The 15,879-nt window shown below is 51.2% G+C and overlaps 2 protein-coding genes across 10 annotated transcripts; one reads left to right on the top strand and one right to left on the bottom strand.

Moving 5' to 3' along the window:
* Positions 1-6,390: 6,390 nt before the first annotated feature.
* RANGRF (RAN guanine nucleotide release factor) lies at positions 6,391-10,551 on the top strand. Of its 3 annotated transcripts, none has more exons than XM_081110106.1 (6): positions 6,391-7,515; positions 9,259-9,345; positions 9,437-9,553; positions 9,738-9,894; positions 9,966-10,051; positions 10,282-10,551. In XM_081110106.1, the coding sequence occupies exons 2-6, from the start codon at positions 9,269-9,271 to the stop codon at positions 10,403-10,405; spliced, it is 561 nt and encodes a 186-aa protein (XP_080966232.1). In that variant the 5' UTR covers positions 6,391-7,515; positions 9,259-9,268; the 3' UTR covers positions 10,406-10,551. The 3 variants fall into 3 exon arrangements, with proteins under 3 accessions (XP_080966232.1, XP_080966233.1, XP_080966234.1); XM_081110107.1 differs by lacking the exon at positions 6,391-7,515 and adding an exon at positions 8,804-9,180; XM_081110108.1 differs by lacking the exon at positions 6,391-7,515 and having other exon boundaries at positions 9,062-9,345; positions 10,294-10,551.
* SLC25A35 (solute carrier family 25 member 35) lies at positions 10,524-15,605 on the bottom strand. 7 transcript variants are annotated; one of them, XM_081110101.1, is made up of 6 exons: positions 15,385-15,605; positions 13,988-14,549; positions 12,886-12,951; positions 12,295-12,447; positions 11,255-11,389; positions 10,524-11,082 (listed from the first exon to the last, which is right to left on the bottom strand). In XM_081110101.1, exons 2-6 carry the CDS (start codon positions 14,360-14,362, stop codon positions 10,909-10,911), a joined length of 903 nt encoding a protein of 300 aa, XP_080966227.1. In that variant the 5' UTR covers positions 14,363-14,549; positions 15,385-15,605; the 3' UTR covers positions 10,524-10,908. The 7 variants fall into 7 exon arrangements, with proteins under 7 accessions (XP_080966227.1, XP_080966226.1, XP_080966231.1 ...); XM_081110100.1 differs by lacking the exon at positions 15,385-15,605 and adding an exon at positions 14,768-14,949; XM_081110105.1 differs by lacking the exon at positions 12,295-12,447 and having other exon boundaries at positions 15,385-15,580.
* Positions 15,606-15,879: the final 274 nt, after the last annotated feature.

The following is a 15,879-nucleotide window of genomic DNA, read 5'->3' as shown; positions in this document are numbered from 1 at the left end:
CTTCCACAGTGGCTGCACCAGTCTGCATTCCCACCAGCAGTGCACAAGTGTTCCTTTTTCTCTGCATCCTCTCCAGCACTTGTCGTTTGTTGATTTGTTGATGATAGCCATTCTGACAGGTGTGAGATGGTACCTCATTGTTGTTTTGATTTGCATCTCTTGGATGATTAGTGACTTTGAGCTTGGCTTTCTGAATGTCCTCTTTTGAAAAGTGTCTATTTAGGTCCTTTGCCCATTTTTTGATTGGATTGTTTATCTTCCTTTTGTTAAGTTGTATGAGTTCCCTATAAATGTTGGAGATTAAACCCTTATCGGTGATAACATTGGCAAATATGTTCTCCCATGCAGTGGGCTTTCTTGTTATTTTGTTGATGGTTTCTTTTGCTGTGCAGAAGCTTTTTATTTTGATGTAGTCCCATTTGTTTATTTTCTCTTTAGTTTCCAACGCCCTGTTGGGTTTGTTTGTAGTATTTCTGCTGTAATTTTTTTTTATCCTTCATGAGCCCAGGAAGCAACATGTGGTTCAGAGAAAAGAATCTGCAATAGAAAATTAGAATTCACAGAGCATGGCGGGGTGAGGAGGAAGGTTCCATTGACCTACTTCCCTTCACCACGTGGTGCTTCATGTCACTCACCTGGGCTCGAAGGGATGTTTTCCGGCCCTTTCCTCGTCACTGAGGTTTAGAGGGTGGAGCCAAACAAAAGCATGCAAGTCCGGATGTCAGCATTCTTATCTGAAAAACAGAAGCTTTCTGGATTCCTCATTGGAAATGCAGCATTGTGTACATGTAAGCTTTTGTTGGCAGAAGTTTCTCTCATAGGGTCTCTGGCCTCTGAACTCAATATTCCTAATTTTGCTAATTTAACAGCTTCCTTCCTGACAGGAGTGGTCAGCACTTTCATTCCTACAACCGAGCCTTAACCATTCTATTAATATCGGCTGATGTGTTGCAGTGCCAAGCGCTGTCATTGCCCCAGGGAATTTATGTCTAACAGAGTTTAAAACAGTAGCTGAATGTGGCACCATGAGCCAAGCATGTGCTCGGCAGTTTATATGTATCTAAGTTATTTCTCACAGAATTCAGCAAGGTACTAACCCCATTTCTTAAAAAAAGGAAGAAAGAATTGAGGTTAAATTGCCTAGAGGTCACACAGCTGTAAGCGCAGAGCCAGGCCCATGCTCCCTCTGCCGCATCTGCGGCTCACTGTCCTGCAGTCACATTTCTTGGCAGCAGCATTATCAAGAGTTCCTGCTGACAGCTACCCATTGCTTCCTTTACTCACAGGACTGTGTGTAGAAGTCACTTCCTGTGACTTCTCTGTTACACAACTCAAGTTCATTTGCCCCTAAATAGTTCAACATCTTTTTTTTAAAATTTATTTTTAAAATATGTTTTTATTGTTTTCAGAGAGGAAGGGAGAGAGAGATAGAGACATCAATGATGAGAGTGATCATTGATCAGCTGCCTTCTGCACGCCACACATTGGGGCTTGAGCCCACAACCCAGGCATGTGCCCTGACTGGGAATTGAACCATGACTCCTGATTCATAGGTCGATGCTCAACCACTGAGCCACCCCGGCCAGGCATACATAGTTCAACATCTTGATGAAAGATGTATCCCTGAGAATGGAGACTATTATCTCAGATCCTGGAGTGTATGGGGCCTGAGGGAGTGGGGAGATGGATCACACCTCTCAGAAGAGACTGGTCACAATGAGACTTAAATGAGGGCTATGGAGAAAATAATTGTTTCTTGTTTTGCAAACTGACTCACCCTGAGCAGTGTGGGGCTAATATGGATTATTTTGCACATTTGAGTATCCCTGCCCTTGGGAAGCAACGTGTATGTATATGTAAAATGTTTAGATAATCTCAAATGTACAATTTGAGGGCTGATAGCAAGGCTTAGATACCAAGTTTACTAAATGCTTGATGCACAGGTAGGATGGTGTGTGATTACCTGCTGATTGGTTGTATAGGTAAATTTATACATTTTGGTGGTGGAACAGTTTCTGGTGTGGATCACCCTGGCCACGCAAGACTGACCCTCTGACACTGCCAGGACCAGCTTCTCATCTGTTCTCATCCAGTAGCCACACAACTCTGTCCTTCCTGGCCCCTGGCCCAGCTCCTGTCTTTCCCGACCTCTCAAGGCCCTTTAGCAAACTCCTCCAGGCTTTCTCTTCACTGCATGGAAAACCAGTTCTCTGAAAACCTCTCCAAGTGATGGCTTTTATTCTCACACCTCACCGTCCTCAGGCCAGGGAGTTGGAATTTGCGTCTTCCCCGTAGCACTTCCACTCTCTTCAAAGAAAATCGTGCCCACCTTAGGTTTATGCCTTCCTATGTCACCTTCACCCCTTTGTGTTCTGCCTACTCACCCAGGACTCCCCGTGGAAGAGACGGCCCAGTGCTCCATATCCGATTCCCCCGCTAGAAATAGAATCCTCCAGTATTTTAGCAGGGGCTGTGGCTTCTCAACATAAAGACCGCTCCCCACTTCCCTTACACCTGACTAGATGCGGGCCAATGGGAGAGAAAGTGGTGTGTACAGCTTCCAAGTGTCCTTAGAGGACGGGTGCTTGCTTCTCTCTATTCTTGCTTCCTGCTGGGTTGAGGGGGTGAGGAGACAGGGAGCACCAGTAGTAAGTCTTGTCTTAATTGAACGAAAGAAACAGCACTGAGCTGAGCAAGCATGATAGTCCCCTGTGGGCGCTCATGGTGCCGGAAAGAGCACTGCTGGTGGAGGCAGAGGACAGGGAGGAGTGTACAGGGGGTCCACATGGGGCTACCTGGAGGAGGCCACTTTCTCCAGAGTGTCCCTCCCAACAGCACCTGGGACACCAGACACAACCAGGACATGGACCCAGGAACTGACTGCCAGGAGAAGAGGTGGGGCCAGCCATGTGTGAGCCTGTCGGAGGCGGGGTCTCACAGCAGCTGAGCCTTCAGCGTCCCCCAGTCCCATGAGCTATATTCCCCCAGCACCTGTGGTATTCAAGACCCTGGGGTGAAATCAAAGAAATCTGTCATTGGGCACTTGAGGGCAGCAAACAGCCACAGGGTGGAGCCCTGTGGACTGAAATAATGGAGCCTGGGTCTTGGGTCCTATCTTGGGCTTCAGGAAAGACCTTCCTCTGTGCGCAACCCACCGGGAGTGCCTGTGACGGTGGGCCATATTCCCCTGGGGAAGGGTGGGTTTGCGCAGAAGGGGACAAAGGATATGACACCCAATCTGTCATTTGGGTAAGAAAATGGCCAAGGGCCTCCTGCCAGGTGGCACACATGCAGGGAGAAAGTTGGAACAAGAATTTCTTCCTTAAAAAAATAGATATATATATTTCAGAGAGGAAGGGAGAGGGAAAGAGAGAAACAGCAATGATGAAAGAGAACATTGATTGGCTGCCTCCTACACGCCCCCTCCTAGGGATCGAGCCCACAACGCCGGGCATGGGCCCTGACTGGGAATCAAACCTCGACCTCCTGGTTCGTAGTTCAATGCTCAACCACTGAGCCACATGGGCTGGAGCAAGCAATTTCAATGAAGTATCTTTTAGGGCGGCGTTTCTCAACCTGTGGGTCGCGACCCCTTTGGCGGTCGGATGACCCTTTCACAGGGGTCACCCAAGACCGTCCTGCATATCAGATATTTACATTACGATTCATAACAGTAGCAACATTACAGTTATGAAGTAGCAATGAAAATAATTTTATGGTTGGGTCACAACAGGAGGAACTGTTTTTCAAGGGCTAGAAGGTTGAGAACCACTGTTTTAGGGGAAGCTCAGGGTCCCGTGGGAGCCCTTAGCAGGGAATGCAGCCCAAAGTTTTAGGAACAAGGAAGGATTCCTGGGATTAGCTGAGACCTGAGGAATGAGTAGCAGATTATTACAAGAAAGGGAAGGGAAGGTACCCTAGGAAAGAATATTTGCAAAGCCTCAGAAGTGAGCAATAGTAAGGAATTGAACAAACATGGGTGTGTCTGGAACACTATAAATGGGACAGGCACTAGCAGCATGTTAAGGAATCTGGACTTTATCCTAAGAGCAATGGGAAACCATTTGAAGGGGGTTATATAGAGGATAAACATGTAGATTTGCATTTTTAAAAAATATTTTTTATTGGTTTCAGAGAGGAAGGGGGAGAGAGAGAAACATCAATGATGAGAGAATCACTGATCGGCTGCCTCCTGCATACCCCACACCAGGGATTGAGCCTGCAACCTGGGCATCTGCCCTGACCAGGAATCAAACCATGGCCTCCTAATTCAGAGATCGACACTCAACCACTGAGCCACGCCAACCAGGCTCAATTTGCATTTTTGAAAGATCCCTCCAGCTACAGAGGAGAAAGGAAAGGATGTGGGGGATTCAATAAGAAGGCTTTGCAGTATCCAGGTAGAAATAATGCTGGCCAGGACTGGGGTTGTGGCAGTGGATATGGAAAGAAATGGAAGGATTTGAGAGACATTCGGAGGTAGAATATTTAGGATCTGGATGTGAGGAGAGAAAGAAAAGAGCCAATGCCCAGTCTGCTTGCTGGGTTCATTGGTGGGTGATAATTCATCAGCTGTAATAGGAGCACAGCAGATGGCTCATGTTTGGGAGAAAGATGTGCTTTGCTTAGGGTGTGTTGAGTTTGAGGCATTGGTGGGGCATGAATTAGGGGCCTCCAGGAGGCAGAAGAGGTCTTGGGGCCCTAACTGGTTTGGCTCAGTGGATAAAGCATCAGCCTTCGGACAGAAGGGTCCCAGGTTTGATTCCAGGTTAGGGCACATGCCGGGGTTGTCTGCTTGATCCCCAGTGGTGGGTGTGCAGGAGGCAGCCGATTAATAATTCTCTCTCACCATTGCTGTTTCTATCTCCTTCTTCCTTCTTCTCTGAAGTCAATAAAAAATATATTAAACATTAAAAAAAAGAGATCTTGGGTGGACATGATGAGGGTTTGGGAGGCACTGGCATATGCATGGGTGAGGTTATCTAGGAGTGTGCAGGGCCTGGTAACGCCCCATTTAAAGGGTTGGCAGAGAAGGGGAGACTGAGAAGAAAGGGCACTGCTAACGTTACAGTCTAACCAGTTGACCGGCTTAGCTTCCCACTGCATGAGTCACTGGAGTATCCTGGGATGCCCCTGGGAAGGTATCCAGGGCAACAGAAGACACTAGAGAGGCCAGCCTGTTCTCCTTGACCACTGAATCCTAGCTCTGCTGACCTTGTCTTCACCCCACCTCTCTTCCCTAGATCCTTTCCCAACATAGTACAGACAGCTCTCCCCACTCCCCAATACCTCATATATAAGGAAATGGCCTTGACTAATAAAGCAGGTGAAGAGAGCCAAATTAAAAGGCACTTTGGAGTCTGGGACCCCTCAGAACTCCTGGTGGCACCTTCTAGGAGGTTCCAAGGGAAGGGACAGGGTCAGGGGACATTCCAACTGGGTTGGCGACACAGGGATCCTAGTTTGGGTTGCAGCCCAAGAAAACCCCACCTTACCCTTGAGGATATGACCTGCCTTCTTCCTCTCCATGAGGATCCATCAGATTTTGAAGAGCTGTGATGGGAACTCTTCCTCTACCAGCTTAGTGCAGACCCTCTACCACCTTGAACTTGGGATAGTATAAGGGGTTCTTATTCTGTTTCACCCCCAACTGGTCTAACACTAACTAGACATACTACTACTGTACAATTCTGGTGCTGACCATCAGGAGTTGGCACCAGATCCCACAAGTGAAGGACTCAGTTTTCTATGAGACTGCCCTACTTTCAGATGCCAGCCATAAATCTCATGGGTTCCCAGGCTGTCCACGTATTCAGGGGTTCCTGCCATCCTCACAGGTTCAGGAATTGCAAGAATACCTCTCAGAACTCAGGGAAGTGCTGTACGCACGATTACCATTTCATTGTAAGAATATACATCGGCAAGGTCTGGAAGGATCCCAGAAGCACATCGTCCATGCCCTTTTCCCCGAGAGTAAGGGTGCTCCACCCTCCTGGCACATTAATGTGTTTACCAACCAAGAAGTTTCCCTGAGCTTCAGTGTCCAGAATTTTGGCGTTTTATTGGTTTGGGGTTTTATTGGTTTGTTAACAAGTGGCTCAAAGTGCTAACCGTTTAATCACGTGGCTGCTTTTTCTGATGTGGCCTTCCCCCATCCTGACTCTCCTTTGCATAAACTATCTAATCATCTCATTAGTATAAACTATCAGGGCCCATTATGAGTAACAAAGAACTTCTATTGCTACCTAGGGAAATTCCAAGCATTTAGAATTTCCCTCTTAGGAACCATAGACAATCAAGTTCTTTATTGTACAACATTTCTTAACTTTTCTATTATTTTTATTTTTATTGATTTTTTTTTTAGAGAGACATTGATTTGTTGTTCCACTTATATATGCATTCATTGATTGCTTTTTTATTTTTACTTTATTAATTATATAGGTTTCAGGTATATAATTCTATAATACATCATCTGTATATTGTATTTGTGTTTACCACCCTAAGTCGAGTCTCCTTCTACCACTATTTATCCCCTTTACCCTCTTTAACTCCTCCTACCCTCTTGCAATCGCCAACTGTTGTCTGTGTCCATGAGTATTTTTTTCTTTGCTTGATCCCTTCACCCATCTCACCCAGCCCCCAACTACCCTCCCCACTGAAACTGTCAGTCTGTTGTCTGTCTCCATTTTGTTAGTTTATTTTGCTCGTTAGTTTCCACATATAAATGGAATCTTATGGTACTTGTCTTTCTCTGACTGGCTTATTTCACTCAGCATAATAATTTCCAGGTCCATCCATGCTGTCACAAAAGGTAAGATTTCTTTTGTTTTCACTGCTGAGTAGTATTCCATTGTGTAAATGCACCACATCATTTTTATCAACTCCTCTACTGATGGGCACTTGGGCTGCTTCCAAATCTTGACTATTGTAAATAATGTCGCAATGAAAACAGGGGTGTATATATTCTTTTGAATTAGTGTTTTGGATTTCTTTGGATAAATTCCTGGAAGTGGAATCACAGGGTCATATGCAGTTCCATTTTTAATTTATTTTTATTATTTTAAAATATACTTTTATTGATTTCAGAGAAGAAGGGAGAAAGAGAGAGAGACATCAATGATAAGAGAGAGTCATCCATCGGTTGCTTCCTGCATGTCCCCACTGGGGATTGAGCCCCTGCAACCCGGTCATGTACCCTTGTTCAGAATTGAACCTGGGACCCTTCAGTCCGCAGGCCAATGCTCTATCCACTGAGCAAACTAGCTAGGGCTGTTGACATTGATAACAGCCATTCTGACAGGTATAAAGTGATACCTCATTGTGGTTTTAATTTGCATTTTTCTGGTGATTAGTGAAGTTGAGCATCTTTTCATGTCTATTGGCCATCTATCCTCTTTGGAGAAATGTCTGTTCAGGTCCTTTGCCCATTTTCTTTTCTTTTTTTTTAGGTCCCTCCCATGCCTGTGCCTGTGCCCGTGCCCGTGACGCTGCCTATTTTTAAACCTTTTGAGCTCGGTGAGCCAGCATTTTGAAAAACCCTAACTTAACTCTGGTGCCGTGTCACATATAGAAATTTTTTGATATTTGCAACCATAGTAAAACAAAGACTTATATATTTGATATTTATTTTATATATTTAAATGCCATTTAACAAAGAAAAATCAACCAAAAAAATGAGTTCACGTGTCACCTCTGACACGTGTGTCATAGGTTCGCCATCACTGCGGTTGTGCCAAGCGGGCACGGCCATGGGCGAACCTGAGAAGGGGCGGTGAAGGATTTAGAAAAGACAGACAAGAGAAGAAAGCTGGGTCTAGGTGGGACGCTGCTTCTTTTATGGAGACAGCCCCACAGCCTATAAACCGAGTCTTTATTTTATAGCCAGACTCCATGAGGCAAAGTAAGGGCGTGGTTACTACATTCTCCCAGCTTTCGAATCTACTCAATTACATGCACCTGATCAAGCTTTGTTTACTTGCTGCACCTCCCGCAGCCCTTATCACTTAGCCACGTGGTGGGACCACAGGTTCGGATCTTAAGGTCGAGCTTACAACTATAGCCTTTGGCTATAATTGTGCTGGGAGGGCTTGCACGTGGCTTTGCCAGGAGAGGATCGTGCCCTCTCATTAGTCCCAGGCTTGACCCTGTCCAAACGCTGTGGCCGCTCTCCACACTAGGCTACCCTGACTTCTGAGTTCACAGTTCCCTGTATACCTCCGGCGAGGCAGGGGTGGTGTCCTAATTGCCTTTGTGTCTCCAGCCCTTCACACAGGGCCTGGCAGAGTAAGGTACCAAAATACATGTGCCCTCTGGCCCGTGTTACAAAATTATCCGGGTCCAGAGGTATGGTCGGCACTTGGAATCCCGTGGGAGGGATGGCTGTAGGATGAGGATCCTCTTGCTCAGCTCCTGGCTGAGGGCCGGAGTGGCCCCCTGGGTTCCAGAACCACGTAGTTAATCACTCAGTGCACAATGGGGCTGTTATGCTCTAAACACTCGGCCAGGTTGTTGGGAATCAAAGATGAATGGAGAGATTAGCTGGGAGGGTGGAACTGAGCAGAAACTTAAGGACAAACCTGCGCAAGGAAAACAACAGGGGGCTTAACCTGTGCTTCGGTCCAGGTGTGCGAGGGGGGGGGGGGCGGTATGGGCCGTCCTCCCCACGCCCTCCGAGGCGAAGATTTGAGAAGGATTAGCTATGTAATCCCCGGGCTGGTCTCGCTTCCAGGAACGGGTGAGGCCCGAATCCTAATCCGGCCTCACACCTGGCCCCATTGTTCCCTTACTTCCCTGCAACCGATCCACCGATGCGGGAATTAGCGATCTGGCGGCTCATTCGCTGTCCACAGGCCTTTGGAGCGGCCTGGCTGGCGGAGAACAGTCTCCCCGGACCCAGACACCGGTCACTCGGACGAGCAACGACCCCTCCGGGGGGTCTCAGCGACATTCTTAGACCGTGCGGCCCCTTTAAGAGGAGGAGACGGGCGGGCGCGAGTTAGCCGCCACCGGACGTCACAAACCCAGGACCGGGTCTCACTCCCAGGCGGCCCCGCCCGAGCCCGCCGAGGGACCGGGCTTCTGGGAGCGCCCCGCGGGCCGCGGCGGAGGCGCGGGCGCCACTGGCCGGCGCGATCGCAGGGGCGGGGCCGCATCTTAAAGGGCCGGAGCCGAGGCAGCCCGGTGAGGGCGGGGGCTGCGGCGGGACGCGGGGCGGGACGCCACGTGGCCCCGTGTCGATTTCTCTTTAAATCTCTCTAGTCCCTGGCCCATGGAGCCCACGCAAGACTACCCACTGTTCGGGGGCGCCTTCTCCGCCACGCTCCCTCCCGGGGCCATTGACGTGAGGTGAGAAACGCCCCCGCGCGGATGGAAGCCGACCGGGTGGGGCTGCGGAGAGGAACCGGGGTCAACCGGTGCCGGCCTCGCCTCTCTCCAGCGACCTCCGACCGGTCCCGGACAACCAGGAAGTTTTTTGCCACCGCGTGACGGACCAGAGCCTGATCGTGGAGCTTCTGGAGCTGCAGGCCCACGTGCGGGGAGAGGAGGCCGCGCGGTGAGCGGGGCGGGCCGTGGCTGGCCAATGGGAGGGCCGGGCCCGGAGGGGGCGGGGCCTGCGCGGGACGGTTCCCTGGGCGACGAGAACTCGAGTCACGCAGTGAGCGAAGCCTAGACGTCAAAATGCTTGTGGGGCGACGGTGGGAGGTGCCCCTTCCTGACCCTGTCCCTCCCCGCTCCAGGTACCACTTTGAGGACGTTGGTGGGGTGCAGGGCGCTAGGACTGTTCAGGTGGAGGCTGTGCAGCCCCTCCTCTTGGAGAACCTGGCCCTGCGGGGCTGCTGTGAAGAAGCCTGGGTCCTCTCGGGCAGGCAGCAGGTGGCTAAAGAGAACCAGCAGGTACGGGCGAGTGAGAGGGCCCGGAGGGCGAAGAGGTGGGCCCTCGAACATCCTGACACCGATCCCTTTAGGTAGCGAAGGACGTGACCCTGCACCAGGCCTTGCTGAGGCTGACTCCGTACCAGACTGATCTCCTGCTCACCTTCAATCAGCCCCCGTAAGGAGGACAGAGAGGGCACATGGCTCAAGGGGGGGGGGGGGTCCCCAGGAGCATGGGCTGGGAGGGGCAGAGCAGGGAAGCGGGCTAGCGGGGTCCTCCAAGGAAGTGGGAGTGGGCCAGAATTTTGGGGTCACAGATACCCAGGTCGCCCCAGGAACAGAAGAGGGTAACTTCCACACATGAGGCCTGGATGATGTTCTCTCCCCGTCTGTTCCCCCGCTCCCAAGCCCTGACAATAGGTCATCTCTTGACCCTGAAAATCTGTCACTTCCACCCTGGAGCCTGGGTGACTTCGAACAGCTGGTGACCAGTCTGACTCTTCATGATCCCAACATCTTTGGTCCTCAGTAAAGATGCTGAAATGCTACATGATGCTGCTGAAGACTTGGGGACCCCATTCTGCAAGGGGAACAAAGGGTGGGATATATTCCCCAAATTCCTTCCCTGTGGATAAACATAAGACACCTCTCTGCAGAAATAAACTTGCTTTATAACCAATATAATCTCTGTGCCTTTGAATCTAACAGGACACCTGGGTCCCCCCAATTCCCTTTGGTCTTGGAGGGGGATTTTAAAGTTGTACGTGTGATCAGAAGGGACCCAAGGCTGGCAGTGAAGAAAGGGGGTGGGCATAAACTTTGGAGTGAAGTGTACAGGGGGACAGGTAGAGAAAGTTTAAAGAGACAGCCACGGAAGGGAGGGAAACTATCTCTTGCAGTGATTCAACCCTGAGAAAACAGATAGGGAGTGGGATTGGCTGTCCCCCTCTGATGGATAAGAAGTCACCAGGACATAGTAATGGAGGCAGAAGTGTCCAAGGAGTGCCAACTTGGTGGAGTGAGGGGGAGTGGCTGTTATTTGGTGTACGTGTTGTAGAGGAAGCGAAGCTGGTCCCAGAAGAAGAGGGAGAGGATGGTGTGAGGGCCGAGGCGGAAGTAGGAGGCTCCAATACCCTTGTACATGCCAAAAATGCCCTCTGTCCGAGCCGTCTGCAGCAGAGCGTCCAGCACCCCTCGGTACATGAGGCCCTGAGAGCAGGTTGGAGAAGGAGGGAGAGAACAGGGAAGGAGCCTGTCAGAGCCCAGCAGGGGTCTCACCTGTGTACCTTTTAGGCTGTCCCACTTGGCTCTGCAATCTGCTCCTCTCCCCCCGCCCCCCCCCTGCAGTTTTCCCTGCCTGAACCACAGAGCACTCCCTTACCTTGCCCTGAGTGTCTGTGGGCTGGTTGTAGAGCCTTGTGCTCACCACATCAAAGGGTGTCATGGCCAGGACCACTGCAATGCCACTCACCATGGCAGCTGCCAGAGCCACCTTCCAGCTCTGGGGAGGAAATATCTAAAGGGAGGGAGGAAGAGCTTTGTCAGTCAGTCAGTCAATCATTCAACTCCTAGGAAAGGACAGGCCCTGCTCTGGGAATACAGTAGAGCTGGTAACTCTGGGAGCTTCCACTCTATCAGTTAATACAGTGTGATAACACTGTGAAGGCTCAGGTACGCCTGAGAGGGAGTGACAAAAGCTGTGGGAAGGGTATAGCACAAGCATGTCAAACTCGCGGCCCACAATGAATATTTTTGCAGCCCAGCCAATATAACGGTATGTAAGAAACATTTTAATAAAAAATTCATAACTTAATTTTTACAATATCCTGTTATACGTAATTATTAATAACGAACAACATTCGCTAATGACATTACTATCATCGTGTCGCATTCATGTTTCTTACACGCCTTACGCACAGCGCACCATTTCTCTCCACTAATACTAGCAGCGGCTATTTTAGCAGCCGATGGCCATGTCATTAGTCTTGGGCTAACTTGTTTGGTGTGCGCAACAGGAAATATTTCGCTTTCAGGGAATGAGAAAAATAGGTTTATTTGCTTATTTGTGCAGTTATTCAGTGGTAAGTTAATGTTCAAGAAAATATTAATTTTTATTAAAATGTTCTATTATTTTATGTTAACGATGACTCATTTATTTCAGCCCTTTGTATTCAGCATGTCTCTATCGAAATAAACCTATGTTTCTATGAAAATTGAAGCTTTTGGGGTTTTTTTTGTGTGGCCCACATAAACTTACATCTTGTTTATTTGGCCTGTTAGCCTTTGAGTTTGACATGCTTGGTGTAGCAGCTGACCCCCAAGCCATCCTGCCACTCCCTCACCCCTCTAGGGCTCAGTTCAGCTTGTACACCCCCCTGCCCACATTTCCCAGGGCGGCCCCACCCATTTCCCAGGCAGTACCTCCCACTGGGTAATAAGGTCCTTGGTGGATGAGAAGGTGCACAGCTGGGTGGAGGAACCGGCGATAACTCGGGGAAGGCCGCCCACGGCCCCACGCCACAACCCCACCAGACCATGTTTCTGGCCAATCTCGGTTAGCGCCTGAAACATGCCCTGAGAGAGGGGAAGATCATGAGGTGGGGTTTAGTCACCCTGGCATCAGGGGCTGCCATCTCCTAACACTGCTAAGGATGGGTCCTTAACAGGCATCTGATGTCTGGACAACCAGTTGTGTGTGAGCTTAACACCAGAATGTGGCCCTTCCATTGTCTACCACCTCATTGCTCCCTCCCTTGCCATCCCAGACTAGGGCGTATGGAAGTGAGGACATTAGCAGACCAGGAGAACAGGGCAGGAGAAACAGGTGCAGAGGACTAGAGGAGCTGGGGAGCCTGTGGGAAAGAGGGCCTGGGTGGACGTTAGGGGCAGAGTGAGGCTGAACTGATTGGCTGAGCAGAGCCTTGGCTGGGTTGGAGTTGTTGGGTGCAGACAGAAAGCTGGGGCCGATGGGAGAGAATGGCAGAGACTCCAGTGGTGTTGGGAACATCTTACCTGATGCTTATACTGGTGCCCTACGGCAATTTCTGAGGCTGCCTGTGCTTGTAGGTGTGTCTTCACCTGGGGACGAGAGAGTATCACAACCTATGGCCCAGTGACCATTCTTTCACCCCAGAGACCCAAGCGCCTGAACCCCTCACACTTCCTCGCAGCGGTTCTCAACCTGTGGGTCGCGAACAATGAAAATACATCCTGCATATCAGATATTTACATTATGATTCATGACAGTAGCAACATTACAGTTATGAAGTAGCAGCGAAATAATTTTATGGTTGGGGGTCACCACAACATGAGGAACTATATTAAAGGGTCACGGCATTAGGAAGGTTGAGAACCACTGGGGGTGTTCAACAATGAATATCCTTTTGACCTGATAATTATTGTTGTTTTCCTTTAACAAATTGGTCATGAGATTCTATCTCTTGGCTCCAGTCCCCAGGGGTGATGGATCTCCTAGCACCACAGACACTCCACCCCTCTACTTCTTCCTTCCCTTGTGGGCCGGGGGTGGAGGGGAAATGGAGAAGTTGAAGAATGGCAATATTTCCTAAGATTATTCATCTTGGGGAGTCTAGTCTGTCATGCCAGCTCCATTTCCCAAACTGGATCTCCAGCTACCAGCACGACCAGGCTTCCCCATCAGACTCTGCGGCAGGTTGGGAGATCATGAACAAAACTTGCTCTCTGACCCCAAAGCCTCATGGGGGCATGTGCTCAGCTTACTTTGGAGAGGCCACAGTCCTGAATCTCATACCCTGCCTTTCAGTCTTTCCAGGAGGAGCACAAAGCAGGACCTAGTCCTGGCAATAAACAGCTGTGTGACCTTGAGCTGGTCACCTCCCTTCTCTGGGCCTCAGGCTACAGACCCTTTACCTATACCAGATGGCTCGAAGGGGCCGACTGTGAGACTGTAATTCTGTGATATCCAGGACTTCCCCTGGTCCTCACACTTACTGAGGTACGTTACTCAAATTCCTCACTCTCCCCTACACAAGTCCACTTCCAACCTCAGTATCAGATTATGAAGGAAGGCCCAGGTCCCCACCCTACACCAAACGTCTGCCTTGAAGGCCCCAGGCAAGACCCTTCTTCTCACCATGTAGATAGGGCTCCCCAAGTAGGCTCCCAGGACCCCAGCCAGCGCCCCAGCTGCTGCGCTTCGGATAGGACTGTGGGTGCCTTCAGCTGAGTGCAGGTAGCCCTTAGCCTCAGCCAGCCCATAGGTGCCCAGCCGGATGCCATTCATCAGGAACTGGTACAGGAGGGCAGGGGCCAGGCCCTTCTGCAGGGCAGCCAGGCCGTCCACCTTGCCGATGGTGATGAAGGCATGGAAGACGTTTCGGTAGTGCCGCTGGTAGGAGCCGGGGGCCTGCAGTTCTCCCTGTAACTGCATCCTCGTCTTCACCACCTCCAGGGGGTTGGTGAACAAACAGGCCCCGCAGGCTGCCAGGCCACTCATCAAGAAGTCCATGGTGGGGCAGTGGTAGCAAGAACTGGCCCAGGAGTAAGGAAGTCAAAACGAGCTTCAGACACGAGGTCAGAAATCAGGAAAGACCTCAGTTTCAACAGGCTGCAGGAGGTAGGAATGTCGCGTTCTGGAGCCAAGTGTCAGGGTCAAATGTCAGGTGAAAGGATAGCTGGAATTTGGAAGTCAGGAGCTGGCAAAGAGAGAAGAAAGAGGAGTTTAGGAGAGTTTGGCGAGAAGGTTATGATAGGGCTCAGTTGGTCAAAGGAGTTGAGATCAAGAAGGGGCAGAAGCCAGGGGGACAGGACGATGGCAGGTGGGATGCTGAGAACGGCAGGCTACTGGGGGCCGGGGAGCAGGGAAGGGAAACGCGGGGCTGGGAGCTGGAAGCCGGGGAGGAAGAAAAATAACCCCAGCAGGTTATGGAGGAAAAGGATCCGGGAGAAGATCCGCTGACGTCCCGGGAGAGCCACGCGTTCTGGATCGAGGAAGTAAGTCGGGACTCAGGCCGGGGCTGAGCGACCCCCGGGAGCTGCGAGAGTCGCAGCCGCTTCGCCCCGTAACCTGCAGGGGCGGGACCGCCACCTCCAGTCGCCGCGCGCAGCGTCCAATGGGGAGCCCGGGAGAGCCCCAGCCAATCAGCGCCGCGCCGGCTCCGCGGCCAATGGGAGGCGCTCCCGGCGACCTGACCCCCGGAACCGCGGCGAGGCAGTTGGGATTAACTCTCCCGGCTCTGCCCCAGGGCCGGTGCCGGTGCCAGGGCCGGTGCCAGGGCCTCGGGTCGGGTCGGGAGTCTGCGGGGCCGAGGGCTTGTCACCGGTGGGGAGGAGAGGTTGGTTACTGGACGGGCGCAGAGGCGGAGCGCGAGGCTGCAGTCCCGCTTTGGGGTGTTTGGGGCCGCCCCTCTTCCCTTGTGTCCCGGGTCTGGGCCCAGTGGAATTGGCACCTGTAGATCCACGCCCTGGTGGGTGCCGGTGCCAGCACAGCCTGAAAGCTAAGGCTGTGTCCGTGGGGCATGTGAGACTCACCTACTGGACCGGACTTGTGGGTTCTAGCTCCGGGGTGTGGCTGCGGGCGCGGAGGCGGCGGCGGCGGCGGGGGGGGTGGGGGGGTGGGGGGGGGGTGGGTGATGGAGGCCCGGGGAGCGTAGTCTCTTTGCGGGGCTCTTTCGCCCTCCGCTACCTGGAGGAAGCCGGACCTGCCAAAGCAGAGGTCTCTGGGCTCAGGTTACACAGTGCCCGCGAGCGGTGGGAAGATCCTGAGATTTTGGCCTCCTGCCCTTGCTCATGAGTCACGGAAAGAGTTCTGAGAAAAGCGACCAGGGAAACCACTAGCTGGGAAAAGGCAGGAGGACAGGACCGGTGCTCCGGGGCACAGCTGTGTGCGAGGCCATCGCCAGACTTAGGCTGAGCCGGCCTTCTAAATGCCAGTTTGCTGCTTCTTGCTTACTGGTTGGATGGCCTTGGGCAAGTTGCTTAACAGTTCAAACATTTCAGAGCTTTTTTTTTTTTTTTTGTAAAATG

Source organism: Myotis nattereri, assembly GCF_964212035.1.
Source record: "Myotis nattereri genome assembly, chromosome: 16".
NCBI lineage: Eukaryota > Metazoa > Chordata > Mammalia > Chiroptera > Vespertilionidae > Myotis > Myotis nattereri.
Note: the sequence above shows the minus strand (reverse complement) of the source record. Positions and strands in the feature narration are given on the sequence as shown.